The sequence below is a fragment of the Urocitellus parryii genome, chromosome 13 (assembly GCF_045843805.1).
Source record: "Urocitellus parryii isolate mUroPar1 chromosome 13, mUroPar1.hap1, whole genome shotgun sequence".
NCBI classification, from domain to species: Eukaryota; Metazoa; Chordata; class Mammalia; order Rodentia; family Sciuridae; genus Urocitellus; species Urocitellus parryii.
Window position 1 is genome coordinate 17,613,397 of NC_135543.1, and position 27,403 is coordinate 17,640,799.

The 27,403-nt window shown below is 41.7% G+C and overlaps 1 protein-coding gene across 1 annotated transcript in view; it reads right to left on the bottom strand.

Moving 5' to 3' along the window:
• Positions 1 to 2,357: 2,357 nt before the first annotated feature.
• Onecut2 (one cut homeobox 2) overlaps positions 2,358 to 27,403 on the bottom strand; it is a 41,311-nt gene continuing 16,265 nt past the window's right edge. Inside the window, exon 2 of the mRNA XM_026393208.2 lies at positions 2,358 to 2,644. Within this exon, the coding sequence (XP_026248993.1) occupies positions 2,358 to 2,644 (287 nt within the window). The remainder of the gene's footprint in view (positions 2,645 to 27,403) is intronic.

Genomic DNA, 27,403 nt, shown 5'->3' on the forward strand with positions numbered 1-27,403 from the left:
CCACACTTGGTTGAGCAGAGAGAATTACTCAGTATCCCAACATCTTAAATTTGGAGTCCATGGAACCTTTTGAGAGATTCCATGTGGGGGTAAAAAGCCATAAAACAAAATAAAAGGAAAACGATAAAATCAAATAAATGACCCTTTCCTTTTGTTGCTCAGAGAAACAAAATTGATTACCTTTGTACAGATCAATGACGCTATTAGTATTTTAGCCAGGCAAAAGGAGATCATGAACGGAAACAAAAGATGTGAGAAATCCTCATCTTTGGTATTGTAGCTGTTGAGGTTTCTGTTGTTCTGTTCCGTGTTCTTTTGAAAAACTGCATAGGCACAAATTAAAGACAATCTTCAACTTTAAGATTACCGCGTGAGTTGTCAAATGAAGCAGCAGCCACGGAGGCGCTTCCTAATTTCAATTCTTGTCTTAACCCTTTCTTTCAAATCTGCTTCCAAAAAATGTCCCAAGAGGTCTATTTGAACACAGTGCATCTCACTGTTTTTTGTGGACTTTTTTTGTTGTTGTTGTTTTCTGGCGTGCTTCCTTTCATTGGTGGTGATTTCCATTGATTTACGGATTTATTTATTCATTTATGGGACAGTTCTATTTGTTGCAGAAGTAGGTGCAGAAAAAGTTTCTTTGGTTTCGATTAAGTAATTCATAAAAAAGTCAGTCTCAAGTGTCTGTAAAGAATCATTGCAGCGTTTGGCTTGCTTTGAACACCCCCATGGTGCCCACCTGGGGCCATTCACTGGTAAATATGCACATCGTGACCTTTGCAATCTCCCAGAGTTCTGTGGGTGCTCTTCGCTTGCTATGGGAAGGTGACAGCCAGGAACCAGAGCTGGCGTGGTAAAGCCACCGCCTGGGGGACTTGGCTAACTGTCCTTAGCGTAGCTGGTTCGCTCAGCCCGTTATTGAGTCAAATGCAAGAGCTGAATGCCATTCGGAGTTGCAGAGGTTTTTCTGATTTCTAAAAGTAATCACAGTATTTTTAGGCTAGAAAATGGCAAGTTAATAAATGTCTTTGGTTTGCAGTATTCTGCTTCTTTGGTGTGCTGTGTTTTCTCCAGATTTATTCAGCTGTTTTGCAAGGATGAATCAACAATGGAAGAGAGTTAGACTAGATGACAGTCATGAGCAACATGTGTAGTGGTTTGATTTATTAATATTTTTCTTTCTAGAAAACACTGGAAACATCCCTATTAACGGGATGGTGGAGGAAACAACACAAATCAGAAAGAGAATGAATTACGTGGTGGTCGTGAATGCATGATAGGAGGAACCAGATGACTAATAAATCAAGAAGGATACATTAGATCTAAAAAAAAATTCAAGATCTTTTAAAATGCTGCATTTGCTCCATGTACCGTAACAGTTAAATTGGCCTCCTGAGTGTGCGTCTGCGTTATGTACAAACAAAATTTGTAGCAAACTGCAAAATGTGCTTGAAGCCATATTCCTAACGATTCCCTAATGACTTCACAACAGGTGTCTTGAAAATCCAGATGCAATGAATCCAGAACCTTCCTTACTTCTGTTTATCTTCGTTTGTGCTTGATACTTTGAGCTCAAGTGAACTGATTTGTTTTTGGACAGATCCAAGACCACATGAGATTTCTAGGAGGTAAAGAAAAGAAAACCACAAACTGGATCAACTTAAAGCTCTCCAAACCATTCGATGAAAGATGCCTGAGTTGGAAAAACAGGTCCTTGGATTGTTATTTTTTTTAAACTTCCATATTTAAAACTTGTGCTCAGTAGTTACTATTCTGATTTTTTTTTTTTAATGTCATGGCTGTGAACTTTGGTGTACTGTGATGTAATGAGGCTAAGCACTTGGAAAACAAATGAGGTCATTCTTGTTGCTAGATTCTTCTCTTGTTTTAGTGTCTTGGAAGCCTAAACTCAAGAGTCCTTCCGAGGCCTAAATTCCCACTGTTTCCCGTGGGAATGCTGACAGCTAGAGGTTGACAGGACCCGAAGTGGGACTGTGGACATTTTAAGCAATCCTGAGCTTTAGTTGACACAATACTGGAATTAACCCGCTCCAGGAAGGCCCCCATTTGGGTTTCTGGGATGCTTAGCATGCACGGAGGACAGTGTTTGGTTCAAAGAGATTAATTTTCAGCTTGCACTTGGACTCCATAGCCATTAAAAACAAACAAACAAAAAGAACACCTGGCCTATGATTACAGCTAGAATAGAAGTTTCTTTTCAAGAGAATTGTGCTTTCAAATCACCAGTGAAGGGCCCCAGCTAAGAATCTGGTGTTTTTTTTTTTTTTTCTTTGTGTTTTCTTTTGGTATCTGCTGTCCTCATTTGGAGGTGACTTGTGCCCGGCAAAGTCCTTCCATCAAGCTTTGGTACAAGTGCTGGAGGTGGACGAGGAGCCCCCGGTGCTCAGGTCATCCTGCCACTTCTCCAGGCTGCGGCGCCGGGCGTTCATGAAGAAGTTGCTGACGGTGGTGAGCTCCAGGCCCAGCTGCTGGGAAATGGTGATCTGCATCTCCTTGGACGGGCGCTTGTTCTCCTTGAAGATGGCGAAGAGTGTTCGGCGTTGGAGGTCGGTGAACACCAGGCGGGATTTCTTCTGGGAATTGTTCCTGTCTTTGTTTGGTTCTTGCTCTTTGCGTTTGCACGCTTGAAGGGAAAGAAAAGAAGGAGAAGGAGTCAGTGGCAGTGTGAGGACCAGCAGCGGAAGGTGATCCATTGAAAACATCGACAACACAGTACAAACGGATGTAGACCGTTAAGCTTTATTGCGCAGATTGCCCGGCTGTCAATAACCAGCCTTCCCAGTTCATGCGGGTGATGGAGGGCATCTGTTAGCTAGCAGGGATGGGAGAAAGGAGGAGAGGGGACTGGTTTACAGTCTGGTTTGGACCAGCTGAAGTCCTCTTTCACTTTAAGTCCCTGTCCCCTGGCATACCCCTAGAATTCTTTACTCTGAAATCAGATGTGACAAAGGACTCCAGGGGAAAGCCTGGTGACGCAGTTGCTCTTATATTCACCCTCTATCATTGTTTTAAGCTGAACTGAAATTATCTTTTGGAAACAAAACTTAAAACTGCATATTTTTTTCAAAATCAAGGATCCTACCCATATGACTCTAAAACACTGTTAACAGAATGAAACTAGAAGATGATAATATCTTTCTGACCCCAATTCCTTTCATCTAGACTTCAGGAGAATTAAAACAAGATGACAACAATAGTAATAATAACAACAAAACCTTCAAAACAAAACAGGGAAGGACCCTAAAATAATTGGTTTGCCCAACTCTAATTTGGGTAATTTGAAGTGAAGTCGGTATAAGACGACGGAAGGTGAGGGTGGGAATAGAAACCCAGGGTTACAATGAGAGGGCTTTAAGGTTCAAAATTGGCCTATTACTATGTGCAGAGTCTCTTTGAAATTAGGAGAAATGAGTATCACACTTGGATTGACATATGCAGCGAGGACATTAATGTGTCATCACTTAGCCTGTAAGTTCCTGCAAGGTGGTGACCAAGTCTCTCTCATATTCCTCACTGACTCTTTTTTGGAGCCATGGACACAGTGCTTGGAACCATGATGACAAATGGCTTCTTGACTCTTTCAGGGAATTGGTACAATTCCTAGACAGATTTGGTTTCTCAGAAAAGTGACTTGTAAGAGTTAAATGATGCAGTACATACAACTCATAAAGACACGAGAACATAGGTTAAAATCACTGGAAAGAAATCCCATCTCCCCAGGGTTTTGTACAGCCTCACCCCTGAGCAAAAACCTTCCAAACAAAACAGGGAAGGACAAACTTCCTGAGCAAACTGGGGAAAGGCAGGGAAAGAACAGAGGATTGGATCAGGAGGCCTCTCTAGGAACCGAATTTCATACTCCACTGGACATTCAGCCCCAGGTTAGGAGTCTCTTCAACTGGACCGACATTTCCCCCAGCAGGCCTTCAGGGTGACCACTGGCTGGATTTCTACACACCTTAAAGCCCAGGTCTGTAATGTGGTTTCCTGGTTCTCCATTCAGGCATTTCCTGTCTGTTGGGAGCATCATGTGAGAGGGGCCATTTCAATACATCAAGGGAATATCTTAGGGTTTGCTTTGAATGTCTGTGTCCCTCCCCCAGATTTGTGGGCTGAAATCCTAGCCCCAAGGTGATGGTATTAAGAGGTGGGATCTTTGGAAGGTGATTAGGCCTTGGAGGTGGAGCCCTCACAATGGGGTCAGTGCCCTTAGAGGCCCGAGAGAGACCTCTTGCCACTTTACCATGTGAGGACACATCAAGGGGAACTGTCTATGACCCTGGAAGCAGGCCCTCGACATAAATTGAATTTATCAGCACCCTGATCTTAAACTTCCCAGCTTCTAGAATTCTAAGAAATGTATTTCTGTTGCTATAAATCAGTTCACGGTATTTTGTTGTAGCAGCCAAACAGACTGAGATGGGACTTGAGTTCAGCAATCACAGAAAAGATACCCTAGAAACAAGACCTTCTAACCTAGTTGGCCATCTCCCTGGTGGATGCTTCACATCATACAGGGAAACAAAGGACTCGCTTCTGAAACAAACAGAATGCCATGCACACCCAACAGGCGGGAGAGAACTTTCCAAAAGGAAGCCAGCTGTGTCAGCTTTGCCAAACTCTTTCTTCCTGATTTTTCTTTCATTTTAAAAAATAAAAGTAATCATGTTACCTTGGAAAATTAAACACACCCACAGAAAATAATTTGTTCCTATCTTAAAACCCATTCTCTTGGGGGCCTAGGACTTTCTTAGATGAAGGGCGCTTCCTCAGCAGCAGGAGCTCCAATAGCAGGGGCCAAAACCTCTTATTGCTACCTGTCTCTCAGTTTCCCAGCAAGTAATTATTCGCCCATCCTTTGTGTTTTCTTGGATAATGATTCCTGCATGGTTGCCATAACCTCAGGTCATCTCTTGCCCCAACTCGAGTCTTCTACAGTGGTGCTTTTGAACTTAAAGGTGCCAAGAAATCATCTAGAGAACCCATTAATAGGCAGATTCAAATGCAGCCAGTCTGGGGGTGAATCCTGAGACTCTGCATTTCTCATGAGCTTCCAGGTGATGCTGCTGCTGCTGCTGGTCCACGTGCCTAAGTCTGAGCAGCAATGTTTTGCTTGATTCCTAAAAATCTCAGAAGAGCATCCAATGCAATGGGAAGCTCCAGAGTCAGATATGCTTGGGTCCGACTCTGCTTCCTGCCCTCCCTCTCACTGGATGATCTCAGTTGCCCTGATCTGGGAAAATCAGGCAGGATGACTTTCATTTTAAAAGGAACTAAATGGAGAGAGAAACTTTTGACTTTGGGTCCACATTCCAGGTTTGCTGCTGACCCAGGGCGAGGCTCATTCTGCAGGGGAGCGCTATGCCCAGTTACACAGTAGAGGGGACCCTCCATGCAGGAGAGCCCAGGGCTCCACTCCAGAGATCCTGAGCACACTGTGTGGGACCAGTTTCTGGACTCGACTCTCAGATCTTTCTGAGATGTGGGAACCAGTGTGCCTGGCAACACTGCCACTTCAAGTCCCCAAACCACTGTGCCTGGTGCCAAGCCTTCATCTGTAGGACTCTGAATAAACAGTGGGGTGGGATAATCTCCTGATAACAAAATCTGGGTAAATATCTTCTGCAAACATTGGCAGAGGTCCTCTGTCAATTAACTCTCCTTTGGATTAACCATATAGCCCTCATTTTCATACCAATATTGATTATTCTTCAAATAATTCTGTATTTATGCTTTTAGTAGGGTGATTAGACAGTGTTGGTACAAGTCCATATTGGTTTCATCAGATTATATTTGGTGAGGTATAGATAGATAAATAAAATATGTATATATTTAATTTCAGAGAAAAATATTAAAGACTTAAAACGTTCAAACTGTAGAGAAAGATCCCATTAATACATTCTGCCTATCCCTTCCCAACAGCTTTCTAAAGCCACCATATTCTGTGCCAGCAAATTGAAAGCTGTAGCCTGGAATCTGCAAATGTATGGCAAGTCCAGAAGCCCAGAATAATGAGGCGGAAGGTCCATTACTTGCCCACAGTCCTTACAGTTAGCAGTCGCCAGCCCATGATTTTTACAAAAGCCGCTGGTCAGGAGCTGAAGGAAATAAACACAATGTCACTTGCTTTGAAAGTCTAAGAAAAAGTCCAGAGATCAGACAATGTGGAGAAGCTGTTATGAGGTCGTGACCGCAGGGTTCTTAGAACCAAGCTGTGAAGCAGCTATAGCCATAGGCACAAGCAGGATGTAAATGGCTTTGGTATTGTTAAAACATTACATCCTGTAGTCAATGTGTACCCATTTCTAAGTGGCCAGGAAAATGCCAAGTGGTTCCCTACAACCCAGGAATGTGCTAGAAACCCAACAAAATAGCAGGTGTTCACAGGTGGGTGGTGCTGATGTACTGAGATGATATAGCCCCATGCCAGTCTCTCCTGGGTTCTAGCTACTCCAAGGAAATTCTGCTATGGAAGATGCAAGGCTCACCCACCTCCATGATAGCACGTGGATATGTTTCTGCTCTTTCTCCTGGGAGAAAAGTGGGTGTGTTAGTGTATGTGTATGTGCACATGCACACATGCACCAGGGGTTGATGTGTGTCTTGCATGATGGTGAGGTGGGATGCGGATCCTGAAAGTGCTCAGCCATTCTTGAACTTCCTCCTCTTACTGGGAGGTGCTCCCCATGTGGGGCCACCATGAGGACCAAGAGCTCATGTCCATTTGAAAACTGGATGTACCTACTAGGAGGCAGCCTACCTACACTATAGTGTCCCATTCCTTGGAAAGAATAAGATTGATCCAGATTGGTAATGTCGGTCTGGGACTGGGACAGACAGGTGTGTACAGATCTGTGTCTAATCTAGGATTCATAGAAAAGGAAACAGTGAATTATACTTTAAAAAGCAGTTTCCTGGGGCTAGGGCTCAGTGGTAGAGGGCTCAACTGGCACATGTGAGGCACTGGGTTCCATCCCCCACACCACATAAAAATAAAGGTATTGTGTCCACCTACAACTAACAATTATATATATTTAAAGACAGTTTACTTAGCAGCCTACTTTTTCAAACCACACAGTACCCAGAGCTAAATAATAAGGGAAGCTCTGGCCCCAGGCACAAGCCTTTTCTGAGTTCCTGAGATATCAACTTGCCTGTTACCTTGTGGCCACTGTATTTCCCTCTCCCAGGATCAGAAACAGGATGAAGAAAGTGCGTTTCCACAGACATGCTGCTCCCCTGTAGCTGATCTTCCCTAACCAAGATTGACAGGTCGGTCCTTCTGTCCACACCTCCCCAAACCCAACTTGCCATAAAGCCAGGTCTAATTTGTTTTGAAAGAGGCTGCTCCTGGCATTCCGGGAACTTGGTTAGCCTTTGACACCCAGGCTAACTGGCTTTTAGATGCACCCACAGCCCACCATGGGTCCCTTGAAGGTGTATGATCAGAGACTTGAGGTAAAGTTCATCAAGCCCAGGATAACTCGCATCACCTCAGGAGCGTGTATGGTGTGTGTGTGTGAGACAGAGGTTAAGGGGGGCCGTATTTGGTTGATTCTGGAGGCTGGTACAGGTATGTGGGGGTGGGCCATCAGAGTACCACAATTCACCTTGGACCTGTTCTGTCCCACAGATGCAGCAGCTTTAGCTCTTTTTAAGGCACCTGAAAATCACCTACCTCCCATAACTTGGTCCTCATTGTAGTCATAGATCTTTAGGGGTCTTGTTGGGTCAGGGGCTGTCAGTTCCACATGGGGAACTGGCGACCCACTGAGCTGATGCTCAGCTCAATTGGAGTCTGATGGGTCTGGAGGCCCTACTTTCCACAACATCTTTGAGAGGAAGATGAGGCAGAGGTGCATATCCCATGTTACAGTTAGTAAAGTTTCAGTGACACTTCTTTGTTTTTTTAGTGTTGGAGACTAGATCTAGACTTTAAAACACCCTCTGCAGCCTCCCTAATTCCTGGGGGGGGGCCATGAAGTAAGGGTGACCCAACATCAGATCAGAATCCTCCTGTCCTTCCCACACTACTTGGATTTTGCATCATGAATTCAGATTCACTGAGCAACATTCCTGTCTTGGGCTAGAACACTCCCATTTGTTTTTGGAGAATTAAACCTAATGATGTGCAAGAGAATTATTAGTCTGGAATAATTAGGGCTCCTGCCCTATAGCCTTGTTATAAAAGATAGATTCTTTTCCCTCCCAGGCTAGAAGTTTTGGGGTTTGGGGAGTGTATCTCTAACCACTGGGACCACCTAGTAGTAGTACTAGTGGGTGCTCAGGAATCAACTGCTGGAGGGAGATAGCCTAAGCAAGCTCTGGGTTTGAGTTGGCAGCAGGGCTAGTGTGGTCTGATTGGGTCTCTGGGTCTGGACATGTGGGCTTGTCCTTTCGTTCCTGAGCTTCTGCATTTGATTTCTAGAGTCATCTCGCCTGTTTCCCTTTTTTTGCTCAAGTTTTCTGGCCCATCCCTGTCCTTTTAGAATCCAATTGTGCTTTCCACCTCTGCCTTTAACACTCCCTTTTCTCTCCTCCCACTACACCTCCCAGCCCACCTGGCACCTTCCCCCAATCCAAAATCATTTCCTGTGTTAGACTCCTTAGCACAGGGAGTCTTACAGAAATGACTTGTCCTTCGAATCCTCTCAAAACCACAAGCACACAGGCCAAACAGAGACTGCTATTATTTAGATATGGTTTGTGTGTGTCCCCTAAGGGTTCATGTGTTGGAAGGTTAGTCCTCAGTGTGGTGATGTTAAGAGGTGGTGGGACCTTTAAGAGGCGGGGCTTAGTGGGAGGTCCTCAGGTCATTGGGGGTGTGTCTTAGAATTAATGTATTTCTCCTGGGACCTAGTGATCCCAGTATCTTTTTCTAGTTTCTTGTCTCACCATGTGATCTCTTCTCTTCCTCTTGCATTCACTCTTGCCATGATGCATCTGCCATGAAGTCCTCACCAGAGACAAGTCATGGCTTAGAATCTCCAGAACCATAAGTTTCACTAACTGTGACATGGGATCTGTATCTTTTCTGTTTCTTTTGTAAAATACCAAGCCTCGGGTATTTTGTTATTGTAACAAAAATGGACTAATAGGTCTCCTCAGAGAGCTGAGGGAAGGTGTGTGGGCCCTGACTCCACAAGTAAACACAGTCTAGCTGAGATAGAGAAGCCAGTGCTGAAAAGGGGCTCCTAAAGCAGCCCCTTTACTGCAGTCTGGTGACAAAGGGCTTGGCTTTAGTGCAAATAGGTTTGTTGAAGGCTTAACCCTTGTCAGACTGAAACATAGTTCCTTTCCCTTTTGGAAAGGGCCATTTTACTGTCTTGTAGTCATTCTTTCCCTTAGTATGAGTGAGAAGGAGCCTCTCAGTGCAGACTCTGAAAGAAGACAGCAGAGAAAATGGAGGCTCATGAGAAACAGGTGCCACTCACAGAGCACCACAGCCCCACAGAGAAGCTAAGGCTGACTGACTGCAAAATGGCCCAGTGCCCCCACCTTCTGCAACATGACTGTATCTGCTTCAGCCAGAGATGTGTCATCTTCCCTATGGGTCCCGGATGGCCTTATCACTTGCTTTGGCCTGAAGAATGTGGTGGAAGTGACATTGAGGGCAATTGTGAGGCTGGGCCCCAGGAAGCTGTGTATTTCGTCCAGGCTCTTGGAACACTGCCTGACTGCAGCGTGAACAAGCCCAGGCCAGACTCATGGAGGAGATGGGCTGTCCCAGTGCCAGCCATTCTGGATGGCCAGCTCTGGCTGACCCAGCACTGACTGCAGATGCTCAAGGTAACCAGCTACGATCAGCCATGCATAGCCTGGATCAGCATAACCACCCAGACAACCCATGGTCTCCTGAGTAAAGACAAATGCTGTTTTGTGCTGCCCACTTTGTCATCTCTGTTACACAGCATCATTGTGGCTACAGGTAACCGACACAAAAGCCAAGAACAACCTTTGCCTCCTGCTCAGAAGGTGAATCACATGTAGGGTAGAAGCCTCAGCTCAGAACCAAGACCTGTCTTCCAATTCTATGTTGTTCATTTATCAGTTGCATGAGGTTGAGCCTCATCTGTAAATTGGGGGTTCTAATGCCCACCACTCCAGGACATCCAAATGCTAGCTGTAACTTTGGCACTTCATAAGTGCTTAGTGGATATGACTATTCTTTCTTCCTTCACAGAGATAAAAGAAGGCATTAGAAGGTAAGGTTAAGATTCAGGATTTGAAATGGTTTTCTAAGGCTTACTCAATAGTAGATAAATGGCCTGCAAGGCTAATGGCAAATAAAAGGTTAATGATTTTTGTTTTCCTTGTGAAGTTGTCTCATAGCCAATTCCCAGCCTTGCACAGGAGGTAGGACTGTGATGTGTTTTTACATACATGTCAGAGATCCTAATAGGTTCTGGACCACCGGTGTTTCCTAACATCACTAATTTATGTCCAAATACATTCTACATATGATGGGTATTGTTAGCCTATAATAAATAATGCAGAAGTGCTCTATTCTCCTTGCATTCAGTAAATACTTTCCCTGAATAGTTCAATATGATCTTGCCAGGGTATAGGATAGGGGTGGGGAGGGAAAACATCCAGGGTGTGCGTTTGTCAGCAGACACTTAACTTCTGAGTGTATGGGTTTGCAAACTATGCCTACAGGAGAATTCTTTTCGTCTTCCAGCTGGACAGCTGATGCTCTCTTTTAAAGGGCTTCTGCAAAGAGGAGAGAGTGACCTTCTCCAGCAAGGAGGGCACATCCTGAGAGAACATGGGGGTGCAGTTGGATTGGAAAGATCAACCCAGGCCCTCGATTGGGGTTGTGTTAGGAAAATTAATGACACATATAAGTTCACATTTGTACTGCTGGCCTTGTTCCCTGCAGAACCTATGGGTTTTTGAGGAAAGAATCGAAATAAACTCCCTTTACTGCCTTCTCTGAAGAGGGGGCCCTTTTACAAGGAAAGAGTAGCAAGGCCGTGAGAGGTGACGGTGTTCAAAAAGCAAATTCTCTGGAACTCATTTGCATACTCAAGAACCTCTAAAATGAGAATGATAGGGTCCCTGGCATTCAAATAAGGAAGGAAGGAAAAGAATTACACATTCTGATAGCACATTTTTAACGTTCAGTAAGCCGTTGATGCTGGGAAATCAGTCATGCAGGCTTCTTGGGTCGGCAGAAGGACAGGTGTCAGCACATTGCTATAGGGACACGGGGGCCGGGTGGGGGGGATGCTGACACACATGACTTGAGTTCAGGCTCTTGGCAGTTCCACTTGTCACTAAGGACCAGCTGGAGTGGGAACACTGATCACTGGGAAGGAGGGGTGGGTATTGGAGAAGGGCTCTATTAAAATCATTATTTGTTTATTTTGTGCTTCCTAAAATTATAAATAATTTGCATTTAGATGCCCTGAAGTTTTTCCTGCCTTTCTGATTGCTGGTTCTGGTTTATCAACAAAACCCACCGTGGTCCAGGTTACCATGGAGCTTGGCTCCTGAGAACTGAACCCTAACTTTGATACATCTCTCCAAATGTCCCTGGCCTAAGTCAGATGGGAAATTTAGTGGCTTTGTCTTAAGGTAGAAAGCTGATTTTCCTCAGAAACTCAATCTCCATGGACCAGATTCCAATCCTGTCAGGCAGTGGGGCCATCCAAATTAACATTGGTTTGAGAGGCCAAGAGCAGAGATGGGGATGTGCTGTGCAAATGGTCTGGGGCTGTTCTTTCACTTTCTTCTAATTAAGGGTGTAGGTAAAGCCCTGTCAGGGCTAACCTGTAAGCCATTCAGCAAATTATCCTGAACCTACAAGGTACTCTGGATGCATGACCACGTGCCAATCTAAGAGCTGCAGCCCTCCTTATTAGAGCAAATGTTCTGGGTGGGAGGATAGGGAGTGAGTGGAAAGAGAGAAAAAGAAAGCTGGGGAGAGCAGGAGGAGCCACACACACACACAAGCACCTCCATTCTGGAGACTCTGGATGGGGAGGATCATGTCCTCAAGTATAGAGACCCAGAGTCCCATGATGCTTGGCATTGCCGGTAAATGACGGAGCTTTGCTTTGGGCTTCACCTCTGATGTGGGGCCCATTTCTGACTATGTGGGAATTTCCTGCAGCACCCTCCTCCTCTCATTTGGAAGATGTGGATCATAAATGATAGGTCTCTGCTCTTCCTCCATATCTCAGAGCCCCTACTCGCACTCAGGTGTTGGGTGGGTTGTAAGCAAGTGAGCCTCAACATGCTCCACAGTAAGTCAGCAATGTCCATTTCTTGTCCCAAGAAAGGCAGAGAACACTAAGTTCATGTGCCTCAAAGTCATTTTCTGGAGAAAACGAGTTTTATTCCCTGTTTTTTTTTTTTTTTTAATTTTCAATACAAAAAGTCTAGTAAGTTCTTGAATTCACCGGAGTCTGGAAGCTTGCTCTGCATGGGCAGGACAAAGGTGCAGGCCTCAGTGCCTGGGCTGCTGCATTGCTCCTCTGGTTGGCCCAGCCTGTGGGCAGGAAGCACACTGGAGCATGTGGGGATATGCCTGCTGCCCCTGCCTCCCTGTTGGCAGAAACTCTGGGGGAAAAAGCAAGGAGCCCCACAAAGCAGGTTGCTAAAAGCAGACGGTCCTGGCCAGCTGGTAAACCATGGAATCCCAGGACGGGAGGACTTGGAGACCGTTCAGTCTAATCTTTTTTTTTTTTTAGAAATAAGGAGACTAGAACTCCCAGGAGTGACAGTTTGCCCTACAGTGACCACAGCTAGGCAGTGACAGGGCCCTAAGAACCCTGATGCCTTCCCATCTGCCTATTAGAGTGACTCCCTGTGCCTTGAAATCACAATTCCCATTCATTTGCTCTGTGTAGAATCTGGCATAGAGGGATCTCTACTTCTGCTGCAAAGTTGCATTCCTCCAAGCCATCCGGGAAGCCGTGGGCTGCTAAAGCAAATCTTCAATCCTGGATAGGAATATCTGGCTTCAAATGACTAGAAAACCCTGAGGCAGCTTCTCTAATTTCTCACTAAAATCATCCCAAAGACCTACAATAAAAGCTAAAACTTACCACACTAGAAACTATGGCTGAAGTCAATCTGTTTCGGACATTTCTGAGGAATTCTCACCTAAATTCAAGGCCAATGGAACCAAATTGAAAAATAGCATCTGGATTAAAAAATTAACACCTGTGTCCTCTGACTATTCAGAAATTCAGCTGTAGTAGCCATCAGTTTACTTGGCAGGTGCTGCCTTTTGGAACAGCCAGAGTTCTGTCCACTCCCCTTCATTTACTAACTGAGAACAGCAACTCTCAGAACACAGTGGACAAAGAAAACTGGGGCAGGGGTTGGAGGACACCCATGATAGCACTTTGATCCCCAAGGGGTGCAGTTTCCAGACTGCTCTGGGGAGCAAAAGGACAAGAAAGCCTTCGATATGCACTAGTTTGGGGAACTACTGCAAACACACCCTTTGATCAGCTTGCCAGCAGCCTAGGCCTGGATAAGAGGGAAAAACCCACGGCCATTCAGCAGGGCCAGATGATAAGCTGTGCAGAGCAGGAGCTCACTTAGGTGCATCTTTGGAGATTCAGTACAGGTCTTAGTGAGTTCACTACATCCAGAAACAAGGTCATGTGCAAAACACACACCCTCCTATTGACCACACCAAGCCTGAATGAGTCTTTTGTCATTTGTGAATGATAGACAGATGAAAAATGGTAGAAAATAGGAAAAGGGATCATCATCTGAAAATCAGAGAAAATTCATTTGCAAGATATATTACAAACACTTAAAGAACATTTTAAAGATTCACTTCAGGACTAGGGATGTGGCTCAGTGGTAGAACACTTGGCTAGCATGTGTGTGACCCTGGGTTTGATCACTGAATAAGCAAAAAAACAAAAAACTCAACCCCATAGGTTGCAGAAGAGATGATTTATGAAACAGAAAATTACAAAGAAGAAAAACAGACAAAAATTTATAGTAACAAATATGAAAATGTAGTTAAGATAAAAAAAAATCTGCAAGAAAATGAAATGCTAGCATCAGAGGACATTGAGAAAGAAGTTGACACAGATTATAATGCTAGAATTTTAGGCAGCTCAGGTGGTATTTCCTGTAGGGATGCATCCTTTAAATTATTCAATGACTCAAAAACTATCGACATTCTCTTAATGAAAGAAAAATAACTTGAAGATTCAATCTAGCTTATTAAGAATTTAATAAAACTTAAAAACTCAAACTATTCCCATTTGCAGATGACATGATTCTATATTTAGAAGCCCCCCCAAATTTCACCAGAAACTTCTAGAACTTATACATGAATTCAGCAAAATAGTAGGATATAAAATTAATACCCATAAATGAAGTGTATTCCTATACATCAATGATGGATCTACTGAAGGAAAAATTAGGACAACTATCCCATTCATAATAGCCTCAAAAAAATGGGGGAATCAATCTAACAAAAGAGGTGAACGACCTGTACGATAACTATAGAACACTAAAGAAAGAAATTGAAGAAGACCTTAGGAGAAGGAACAATCTCCCATGCTCTTGAATAGGTAGAATTAACATTGTCAAAATGGTCATACTACCAAAAGTGCTATATAAATTTAATGTATTTTCTATTAAAATCCTAATGACATTCTTCATAAAAATAAAAAAGGCAGTCATGAAATTTATTTGGAAAAATAAGAGATCCAGAATAGCCAAAAAAATCCTTAGCAAGAAAAGTAAAGCAGGAGGCATCATAATACCAGACCTTAAATTATACGACAGAGCTATAGTAACAAAAATGGCATGGTATTGACACCAAAACAGACTCATAGACCAATGGTCCATGTGTCTAGAAGACACAGAGACAACCCACAAAAATTGCTATCTCATACTAGACAAAGGTGCCAAAAACATACATTGGAGAAAAGATACCCTTTTCAACAAATGGTTCTGGGAAAACTGGAAATCCATATGTAACAAAACGAAATGAAACCCCCTCTCAGCCTACACAAAACTCAAGTGGATCAAGGACTGGGCATTAGAACAGAGACCTTGCATCTAACAGAAAAAAGAGTTGGCCCAAATTTACATCCTGTTGGCTTAGGAACTGGCTTATTTACAAGATTTCTAAAGCAGAAGAAGTAAAATCAAGAATCAAATGGGATGAATCAAACTAAAAAGCTTCTTTGCAGCAAAGGAAATGATCAAGAATGTGAAGTGGGGGCCTACAGAACGGGAGAAAATCTTTGCCACCTGTTCCTCAGAACACTGTCCAGGATATATAAAGAACTTAAAAAACTTAACACCAAAAATCAAATAACCCAATCAATAAATGGACTAAGGAACTGCACAGACACTTCTCAGGAGAAGTACAATCAATCAACAAATATATGAAAAAATGTTCAACTAATCTAGCAATTAGATAAATGCAAATTAAACTACACTGAGATTCCATCTCACTGTAGTCAGAATGGCAATTATCAAGAATACCAGCAACAATAAGTGTTGGTGAGGATGTTGGGGGAAGGCACACTCATACATTGTTGGTGGGACTGCAAATTGGTGCAGCCACTCTGGAAAGCAGTATGGAGATTCCACAGAAAACTTGGAATGAACCAACATTTGACCCAGTTGTCCCACTCCTTGGTTTATACCAAAGGATTTAAAATCAGCATACTACAGTGACACAGCCACATCATTGTTTATAGCAGCTCAATTCACAATAGTTAAACTATACAACCAACCTAGGTGCCCTTCAACAGATGAATGGATAAAGAAAATGTGGCATATATACACAATGGAATATTACCCAGCCATAAAAAAGAATGAAATTATGGCATTTGCTGGTAAATGGATGGAACTGGAGAATATCATGTTAAGTGAAATAAGCCTATCTCCTAAAACCAAAGGCCAATGTTTTCTCTGATATATGGATATTAACTTCATAATAAGGAGGGGGGGATGTTAGGGAAGAATAGAAGTACTTTGGATTAGAAAAAGGGGAATGAAGGGAAGGGAAGGGGAATGGAAATAGGAAAGAGAATAAATCAAACATTACTATCCTATGTGCGTATATGATCATACGAACAATGTAATTATACATCATGCACAACCAGAAGAATGAGAAGTTATACTCTATATATGTATGATGTCAAAATACATTCTATTATTATGTATAACTAATTAGAACAAATAAAAAAATAAAAAATTAACCTAAAGCTGACTTAAAGGTGAAATGGAAAAAAGAAAAAGAAAACTTAAAAGCTCAAGAATGTGATATTGCCTTTTAGAAGGATGTGCCAACATCCCTGAGCTCACCCCAAACATTCTAAGGAGGTTTGTGAGGTTAACTAAGCAATTTGTTTGGAAATGAACATATCTTCAGGAAGGGAAAAGGGTTGAGGTCTCCTTTTATAAAGTTCTCAGGGACATTTAAAAACAAGTAATTTTACTACTAATGTTTTTCTTTTTTATGCAAATAACATAGTTCAAACAAAAGAAATTCCCTTGAAAGGGTATTTCTAAGTTTAACACCAAGTTCAGAAGTCCAGTTAAAAATGATTTCAGATGTCAGACATGAATCAAAACAACTATGCTTATAATGAAGGAAATGTTTCAAAGTGATAAGTTTCAGATGAGGTATGCAAGCACCCTACTATTCAGTGTGATGTTAAGAAAGTACCCAATAAAATAACATAAGAAAAAATAAATAAGACATAGACATATGGAAAGTAATGAAACTAATTAATAAAATGACAAAAGCTGACAAAGTTCAAGCGTATGCTTGGACTGCTTTGTTCTAATTGTATGAACTCATTTGATTTTTACAACCATCCTATGAGGCTACAGAGGATTAAGCAAATCACTAAGGCTTACATACTAAGTAGGGAAGCTGGGATTCAAATTCAGGTAGTCTGACTCTTGATATCTAACAGGTACTTTATACTATTTTTCCAGATAGAATCAGAACTTTCATAACTACATATTTATTTGATTTTTTTCAAGGCTTTAATTTGATTTTTTAACCTAGAAAAACCAAGAGATTCTAAGACAAATTATTAGAACTATTAAGAAAGTTCAGTGTGGTGGCCAGTTATCAGACAAACGTAAAAAACAATATTGATTATATGGACATAAAAAAAATTCAAGAGAATAGAAGAAAAACTAGTAGAATTGGAATGAGATTATGTGAGATTTTCGAAAGGTTTCCAGGCTCAGAATCAGCGAGACAATGATCAATTCTATTTCTAAAGACACAACAAACAAGATAAAAATATACCCTTTACATAGAGAAAGATCAAAACATCAAGCACATAGAATAAATCTAACAAAGGCATGCAAATATTGGAGAAAACCTCAAAACTTGGTTAAATTACAGAACACTTAAATAAATGGATTGGAAAACTGGGTAATGCAGAGTTTAATTTTTTCCATAGTAATATATAGATAGAGTGCAATCTCTAATCTGAATCCCAACAGATTTCTCTCCCTCCCTCTGTTCTTTCTTTCCTTTCGGTCTTTGGAATTTGATAAGCTGATTCTGAAATTTATATGGTAATGCAAAAAAAAAAAATTAATGCATAGTCAAGCTATTCTTGATGAAGAGCAAGACAGGACCTTGCCACATCAACTATGAAGACTTTCAGTTAGGCTACAGAGGTGTACGGAGACAGGGATACATAACTCTAGACTCACGGAACAGAGCAGAAAGCCCAGATGTACAGTCATACACATATGGACACTTAGTGACAAGATTGGCCATGTAGAACATGAGGAAAGTGTATTTTTCCAATAATGGAGCTGGGGTACCTGGCTAGGTATGATTTTTTTTTTTAACCTCTGCTTCATGTCATACACAAAAAGCAAGTTCTGCACGGATCACACAGTAAACTGCAAAACAATAAAGTGTTCAGGAAAATAAACATAAGGTAGTATCTTCATATTCCTGGGAAAGATTTCTTAATACTCAAAAAGTACTAACCAAAAGGAAAAATATTTGTATATTAGGATCCATTAAAATGGAGGACTTCTGTTTATCAAAAGGTAGTAATAAGAATAAAAAGGAGAATATGGATTTTGGCCACACACATGATAGGCAAAGGGCTTAAAGCCAGAATACATGAAATCTACTGGAAATCAATAAGAGAAAAAACAGACACCCGAATATAAACCAGTCCTTCACAGGAGAAGAAATCAAACTCCTAAATAAAAAGATGCTCAAAATTATTAATAATCCAGGAATCACAAAACATTAGAGACCCACCAAGATGGCATAAACATAACAGTCTTTCAGTCCCAAGAATCGGCAGGTACAGCAGGCCCCAGGAGCCTCCACCCGGGCTCCTGTTGTATAACTGGGCACACTGGTTGGACAGCTGGGTGGCAGAGTCTGCAGGGGTTTAATATATACGTGCCCCAGGGCCAATATTCTGCTCCTGGAGAGACTCCCAGGAAGAGATTGTTCCTGGTGCTGCGAACCCCTGGGCCTTCCACCAGGGTGCGTGCCAGCCCCCTGTCAACTGACCATGCTTCCATCTCTGGGCCTGAAGGTTTTCTCTGCCTTCAGGACCCTGCCCTGTCCATAGGCAGGGAAGGCCAGAGGGCTGCAGGAATAAGCCCCTTTCCAGAAGTTTTCCCCAAATAGAATAACTGGAGCTGTCCGTTAAATCCCCCCATACCTTGTTCTTTAGCAGGGACAACTCTGAGATGTTTCCTATGGAGTTTACAGAGTAACTCGGGAGGATGGAGTTCTACTTGCCCGTACTGCGAACATGATTGATAAAGCAACTCTTATTGGGCCCTGTCTTGCTTCTCCATTCTTCTGTTAGTGTTTTCTGGAATCATCTTTCAAACTACCTATACTTAAATCCTTGTTTCAGGGTCTTTCTGAGGGAGCCCAAACTAAGAAAATTCCACAGAAATGAATGCTTATATACACTAGGATACATGTACAAGTATGTCCAGAGCCACATTCCAAAACAAAACAAAACAAAAAACTGCAAACCAACCAAGTGCCCATCAACAAGAGAATGAAATAACTGTGGCATGTTGGTTTAATGGAATACTATGCAGCTATGAAACCAAGGAACCACCAGTCCTACTCCATGCCACAATAACAGCATGAATGTAATATTGGGGGAAAAATAAGCCAGACATAAAGAAAAATACTGAATGAGGTATTTACAAAATTAAAAAAACAACAAAACTAAACTACACTGGTTAACACTTGAGTGTTAAGAATTATACAACAAAGCCAGGAGATAATAATAAAGGGAAGAATAGGCAAGTTATTGCTTATCTGTAGGGTTAAGGGAGGATTTTTGATAAGAAATTTTGGTAAGTAATATTGTTTATTTCTTCTAAAGTGCTGGCAATATTCAATTTGCTTTAGGATAAATTGTCCACCTATATATTTATGTTCTATACACTCCTTAAATCCATGTTTTGTTTTACAATAATACATGTTAAGAAGGTATAACTTTCCTATCTAGTAGAAATAACCAACTTGAAGAGGCAAAAAGAAAAATTAAAAAAATTAAAAAACCAAAAACCTCTTCACAATATTAACAAGTAACTAGGAATAATGTTGACCAAAAAAAAAAAAAAATGGAAACACTAAATCTAAAACTTTTCTTTCTTTACTAAGGACTTAAATAAGATTTGAGCAAATAGAGCTTTGTCCCCTATTTATAATTAGAAAAATAAAAATATAAGTTCAGGTCGAATATTTTCTGTGATATAAGGTTGTTGATTCATGATGGGGTTTTGGTTGGGGAGCATTGGAGGATGAGGCAAACACTAGATAGGGCAGAGGGTGGAATGTGGGTAGGAAAGATGGTGGAATGGGATGGCCATCATTACCCTAGTACATGTATGAAGACATGAATGGTGTGACTCTCCTTTGTGTACAACCAGAGATATGAAAAATGGTGCTCTATTTGTATAATATGAATTGCAGTGCATTCTGCTGTCATATATAACAAATTAGAATAAATAAAAAGAAAAAAAAATATTTAGATTCAGGCTGATTCTATAGTTTCTCCAGAAGAGTGAAAGTGTAAGGAAGGCTAAGAAAATGCAGAAACAAAAGAGGAGGAGGAAAAAACATGCCCTGCTGGAGCTCAAGACATATTACAAAGCAAAGCGATTTAAATAGTATGATGTTGAAATCCATAGAGCAGAATGGAGTCCAGAAACAGATCCAAGTGTATAAGGGGATTTAATTAATGATAAAGTATTTCAGATAGTAAGAAAGGAATAAGTTGTTCAGAAAACACTGTTGCATTAAGTGGCTACCCATTTAAGAAGATGTAGTTTGATCTGAATGTTAAATCATTTCCCTAAAGAAACGGCAGACAGATTCATGATCAAAATGTTTAAAAATGACCCAAGAAGCAAACACATAAAGTAAAATAACAATGAGATCGATTTGACTGCATCAAAATTTAAAAAAAAGCCTTATTAATTTTCAAAAAATAGCATGGAAGAGAATATTTGCAATAGGTAAAACAAAAGATTTGCATCCATAATATATAAAGACCTACTAAAAAGGGAAAAAGAAAGAATGAATGAATGAAAGAGAAAGAAAACAAGTCAGTGAAAAAAACGGACTAAGGGTATGAACAGGGCATTCTCAGAAAAGGAAATACGTATGACCAATAAGTACATGAATGTAAACAGACTCGTTAAATATCACAGAAATACAACAAACAACATAAAGCAGCCACTGAGTACCATTTGTAATACACCAACTACGGGGAAAAGTAAGGTTGATAACACAGTTTTTGGCAAGTGCGGGGGGGAAATAGAGACTCTCCCGTGTTGCTGATGGGAGCCAATTTGGAAGACAGCTTGGCAACACTTTTCAAAATTAAAGAACGTTCATCTCCAGGATCCAGCAGCCCACTGCTCAGTGTCTCCCCCAGCCCCCAGAAGCATACTCACGGGTACCCAGGGACACGTGCTGAACATTGCTTAGCAAATAAGGCAAAGAGCCAAAAAGGTAAATGGCCTAATTGCCCATCCACACAGGAATGACTGAATAAAGGAAAAACCCAGACCACGGGATTCAGTGCAACAGATTCAGACTGGAGGAGCCTTCTGTGAGGATGTGGGTAGAAGGTTCTGAGTGGGAGACGAGAGCTTCGGAATAGCCACACTGAGTGAAGGCACTTGTGTTAAAATAATGCACAAACGTCATCTTTATCCATTCATCCATCTTCAATGAGTACCTATGTAGGTAAGCACGCACCTGGATAGGCAGACACCTACCCAGAAGAGTACCTACCCCTGGGAAGCGATGAGGGAGACTGGGAGGAAAGGCGATGGGCAAGGGGGAATTTCATCCCCACATTAATGTTTTGATTTTTAAAAGGAGAATGTTGTAACACATTACCCAGGTAATTAAAAAGCAATTTTACTAAAAGCAAAAATATTAATGTGGTTGTCTTTGAGTGGCAGAAACGTTTCTATTTTCCAATTTTTTAATTGAGCAAGCATTACAACATAAATGACCAGTTTTGAAATTGCAACAAAATACACATAAATCTTACCATCTTAACTGTGTTTGAGTTATTTAGTTCCATCGTGTTAAGTACGTTCACATTGTGCATACGTTCACATTGTGCAAACTTCAGAGCTTCTTCATCTTTCAAAACTAAAACTCTACACCCATGAAACAGCCACACTTCATTTTCCTCTCTCCTTGTTTCCTGGCAATCCCCATTCTAGTCTCTGTTTCTATGAAGATGACTGCTCTCCATGTCAATGAAATCATACACTATTTGAATTTCAGTGACTGGGTATTCCACTTGGCATAATGCCTCTCAGGCTCACACACATTATAGCAGGCATAGGAATTCCCTTCCTTTTTAAGGCTGGATAATATTCCAATATGTGCTATACCACATTTTTCCCATCCATTCATCTGTTGATGGATACCTGACTTGCTTCCACTCTTTGGCTATTATGAATAATGCTGCAATAAACATGGGGGGGGGGTCAAATATCTTTTTGATATCTTGCTTTCAATTCTTTTGGTGTATGTACCCAGAAATGGTATTTCTAGGTCAAATAGGAGTTTGATTTTTACATATTTAAAGAACTGCCACACTGTTTCTATAGCAGCTATACCATTTTACATTCCTACTAATGGTATACAGGGTTCCAGTTTCTCCACATCCTCACCAACACTTGTTATTTCTCTCCTCCTCCACCTCCTCCACCTCCTTCACCTCCTCCTCCACCTCCTCCTCCGCCTCCTCCTCCTCCGCCTCCCCCCTCCTCCTTCTTTGGTAGCAGCCATCCTAACAGGTAAAATAAACTTTTAATTAAAAGAACTGGCTATCTGAGCCAGCAGATCTTGCTCCAGGCTACTCCAGGTTGCAGAAGATGTTTAAGTGATGTTCACACCCCAAAGCTCCTTCCCCCCTCCCTGGCCTGATTTTCTTTCCTCTAATACAATGCTCCCCCTTGCTGCCCTGGACACCCTCCTGAGGACTGGTCCTCACAGTGAGCTCCCCTCCCTCCCTGCACACAAAGGACAGGGACAAGGGTGCAGCTGTAACCAGACCCCATCAGAGCTGCTGGGGATGTGCCTGTGGATCAGAACTAATGGCATTAGGCAATCACTCAGGGAATAGAGCTGCAATTACCCCTTGGATGCTTTCTCCAGGATGACCACATGCAGAACACCAAGAGGGGAGAGTAATGAATCACCGAGTGAATTAACTGGAAGCTGCTCTAATTAGTGTTATAATTTTTCATGAAAACACTAATGAATATGAAATAATGTGGCCATGAAACCACTAGGACAATTAATGCGTAGGAGTAACTTGGGGTCAGGAAAGGATACTGGAAACTGTTTAAATAGACTGGTGTATTGACAATGCAGAGGCACATAGCTTCAAAATCTTCTATTAGCAAATAAGTTGCTACTGCAGAAAATAGCAACAGCTGGGTGTCTGTGGGTTTTCTTTCTTACTAGGCTTCCTGGATTTGGAAATAAAGACAATGGTGCAAACCCACAGAGAGGCCCTTCAGGGAGTCAGATGAGAACCCAAATGAAGTTAAAAAACATGCTTCTCCTTAGCAGGTATGGCTTCGTAATCACCTGGGTGTTTATGAAAATAACTTTCTAATAAAACACCCACTCCAAATCAGTGATCATTATGGAGATAGATGAGCTGAGTCTTGTTGGTTCACCTGCAATTTCTATATGTAAAACTATCAAATGTAGTTTTTTTTGCTTCACACTTGTAAAATGGACTTCCTTCCTCCCAGCATGCTAAGCCCAAAAGGATTCAGCTGGAATTTACTAGTCCACAGTAGGCTCTTGGGTTCTAAGCATGAACTTAGAAAAATGCCCATAACTGTCAAGAGAGTCTTACAAGGATGATAGGGAGTGGGGAGTAAATAGCCTCACTGCATTTTTGACAAGTCTGCAAAAAAACGACTCTAGTGGTGAATGCAGAGTGGCAACCATGCTCATCATAAATTCCAGCACGGAACATGACACACAAATTATGCTGAACTAGAGACATGGCCATGTGTAATCCTAGCACTAAGGAAATCAGCTGAACTTGCCATTGTGTTATACCCTTAATGTATCTCATTAAATCTGTACACCAACTAGATGATGTTGGGGCAACCCTATCCTCAATCCACGAAAAAGGGAATGGACACTCTCAGAGGTTAAATCTCTTGCCTGAGGTCATCACAGAGCTTGGATACAAACTAGACTGGTTTGACTCCAACCTCATACTCTCAATGCCAATGCCAAGCCATATTTGTAGTACATGGTACTATGGTATAGTCCACGACTCAGGCCAAATCTCCTGTTAGAGAAAATGAGAAAAGTGATCAATCAATCAACAAATAGTAGTAATAAAAGCAGCTAAATTAGCAAACATTCACTATCTACTAGTTGTTCTAAGCTTCTGTGTGCATTCATTCAAGATTCACAATAATCTTGTGATATACCCATATTATTCAATGTCTAGATAGATAAGAGAAAATCTTGAAGGCCTTGATGAATCTTAAATATTTTAGTGAATTCTGAAATGTTCAAAGCTAACTAACAGTGCAACCAAAACCAGTTTTTTTGGGAGGATTTAAAAACAAAAACAAAAAATTTAAGCAGTGCTTATGGAATATCAATTTTCCAAATATAAGACTTACAAAAGGAAAAAAAGAGGGGAGACTCTATTTTTCTGTCCTCAGTAGCAGGGCAGGTGGAATGGAGAGAGAAGGCCTTGTTCCTGTTTTCCTTCCAATGATACAAAACTTTGGTACTGACACCTTTTCCACTGGGAATAAACCTTCTGATAACTTATCCCTTTTGATTTTCAAATCTGAGTTGGAATTCTGCCTCCTTGGTAGATTTCTGAATGCTCCAAATAAGACTTCTGAATGCCCTGAAGGAAACCAGCTTCCCTGAGCTGGACTGTGAGCTTGTAAATAGTGACCCCAGGACACCAGCTGATCCATGAAAGAAGTTACAAATTTTTTTCCCAATTTTCAGCATCTGAAAAAAAAAATCAACCCACCCAACTATAGGCACAAAACCACAAGGATTTTGTGGAATTACAGAGTAGACAAGCTTAATAACTAGGGATAGCTCATTATGAATAATAGGGGACTATATCTTCCTACTAAGGGTGGCATTTGTTCACATCCTAGGAAGTGTAAGCTCTGGGTATTGATTCACAGGATGCTCTTTCATATGTATGCAGAAGAAATTCAGCTAAACAAAATTATCTGCCCAATGGAACTCAAAAAATATTTCTCAATTTAATTTTAAACAGACCTCGAAGTGAAGGAAATTTAATTATGTAAGTAATATAGAACACAATGAAATGTCCATCAAAATTGCTTCCAAAGGTTTAAAATGTTTTCCCTTTCAGACAATGTAGTTAGAGCAGCTGAGATATCTATGTTAGTACCATGTCTTGGAAAACAGGGCTTAGAAATCAATGTGATCACCCCTCTGAGTTAAGTATGCACAAATGAGAGCAACTGAGATCCATATAAATCAGCTCAAGTAGCCCTCTGTGTACCAGACCATTAGGAGGCAGGCAGAGAAGAAGGAAGATGCAAATAAACACATTATCTGGGGCACATTCGCTAATGGAAGGCATTCCTTAACACTCACACTGAGAATCAAGACCTAACCAGAGTGTCAAGTATTTTAACACTGCTCATGACAAAAAAAAAAAAAAAAAAAAAAAAAAAGAAAGAAAAAGAAAAACCATGCCCCAGATATAGAAGTTGAGGTTTAAAATGAACAAAATAACAAAAAACTTAGCCATGTTAGACTCACAAATGAGTTGATCTTTTTTGATATTGCCTTTTGACATTGCCTCCAAATTGCCTCTATATTAATTAGCAAAACCCCACACAATGTCTATGTTGTTTGGATTCTATTGACACTGAATAACTGAGATCTAAATTGGATCCCTTAACCTCTGTAAGCATCAGACTTGAACATTTGCTTCTTGGATGTCTGGTGATCACTGCAATGGAAAAAAATTAAATAAAAACTTAAAAGGAATCCTTAGTTTAAAATACATGATGAGTTATAAGCAATCTGGTAGGGACGGGTCACACTAGAGCTGTGTGACCCTGGGGGTCCTTTGCCTTGTGTGTTTATCGAGTGCTAACTGTGTGTTGGGCGCTGTACCTGGGCCAGGGGAAGATATAAAGGAGAGAAGTTTAAGGCCCTTGATTGCTATCATCTAGTAGAGAAATTCAGGCACATCACAAATCATCACAGTACAAAGAGACATGGTTTCTGTCCAGATGGGCACAGGTTTGTTACTTATGAATGTGATATATGTCCCCCTTTATCTTCTCTTTGTTGACAAAACCAGTCCTACTCCTATTAGACATACCTTGATGTCTATATATTACCAAGGGAGTGTCTTCCTGCAAGAACAATTTAACCAAAACAGGTGGCATGACATAGAGTACGAAAAAGAAAAAGGCAAATCTCCAGTTCTCTATCCCTCTCTGTACCCCACTCTTGCCATGTAAGCTGCAGAACCCTCCTGCTCCATCTCTGGGTACAGTCATGTTATCTGCTTTCACCAACAGGATGGTACAGAGAAAATGATTGCTTGCTATTGCTGTGAGAAGGACATGCTCAGGCTAACTGGGTGGTCACAGAAGAAGATGAAAAACGTGTGGAAGAAGAACCACCCATAGACACATGATCCAGCCAGTTACACCACAGACACATGAGCAAATCCAGCTGGGACCAGCCTTCATCAGCAGAATCCACAAGTGTGAGAAATGTGTTTATGGTTGAATTCCAGGAGTTTTGGTGTGATTTGCTACTCAGCATGATTATGGCAATAAATAACTCATATACAGCACATAACAGATGTTCAATAAAATATGTCCTTCATATCCTTTCTCCCCGCCTCCCTAACATTCAAAGCCATCTTGAGTCTTGGGTCACAACTCTAGGCAAGGGACTTTGTGGGGGAAATTCTGAAGAAAGTCCACATTACCTTGTTTCCTGACAATTATTGTATATAGATCAGTTCTGTCTAATATATGTACTCTCTAAGGTGGATACATTCCCATTTTCTAAAGAAGGAAACTGAGACTCAGGATAGAACTGGTCAATGACAGAGTTAGAATTAATATCCAAGCCTGTCTCACTCCAAAGCCAAAGATCATTCGTTCTACTGTGTACCTTGCTGCTAAACTGTCTCCATAAGATCAGAAGGGGGAGAGGGGGAGGAAGGGAGAGAGGAAGAGGGAGAGGAGGAGGAGGAGGAGGTAGAAGAGGAGCGGAAGCAGGAAGAGGAAGGGGAAAAACAGTGCTTATTTCCTCCAAACCCTACCCAGCAGCCTGGAGAGAGGAATCTGATCACACGGAGACTGTTCTCAGGATTTGCTTAGACTCCCTGTCTTAGCTTAGAGTTCCTGCTCTCCATCTCCAGAGATTTCCAGAGCTCTGAAGAGGCAGGATGCGGGTCTCCTGAGATGATGTGGCTTATGGTAAAACAAAACAAAACAACAACAACAAAACAACCCCCCAAAACACCACCTATCTGGGTATAGATTTTCCTCCTCCAACTCAACCTCCTACCTATTTCTCACCCTGGTCTATTAACTTACTTTCCAGAATTTGACTGTGGAAACCTGAGTCTGGGTTTCCAGGGAGGGTGGGCTCACCAGTGTGGCCTCCTCCTGGTCCCTCTTGCTCCATTTGCCAGGGTGGCAGAGGAGGGGGGGTGGGGAGGGGGCGGGCGGCCCCAGGCGGGGAGAAAGTTTATGTCCTGCTTATGGTGCCCCAGCAGGGGACAGTCTGCAGCTCCTCAGGTGGGAGGTGCTTCAGAAAGGCCTGAGAGCCACCTTTCTGCCCAGCCTTTCCTGCTTCAGTATC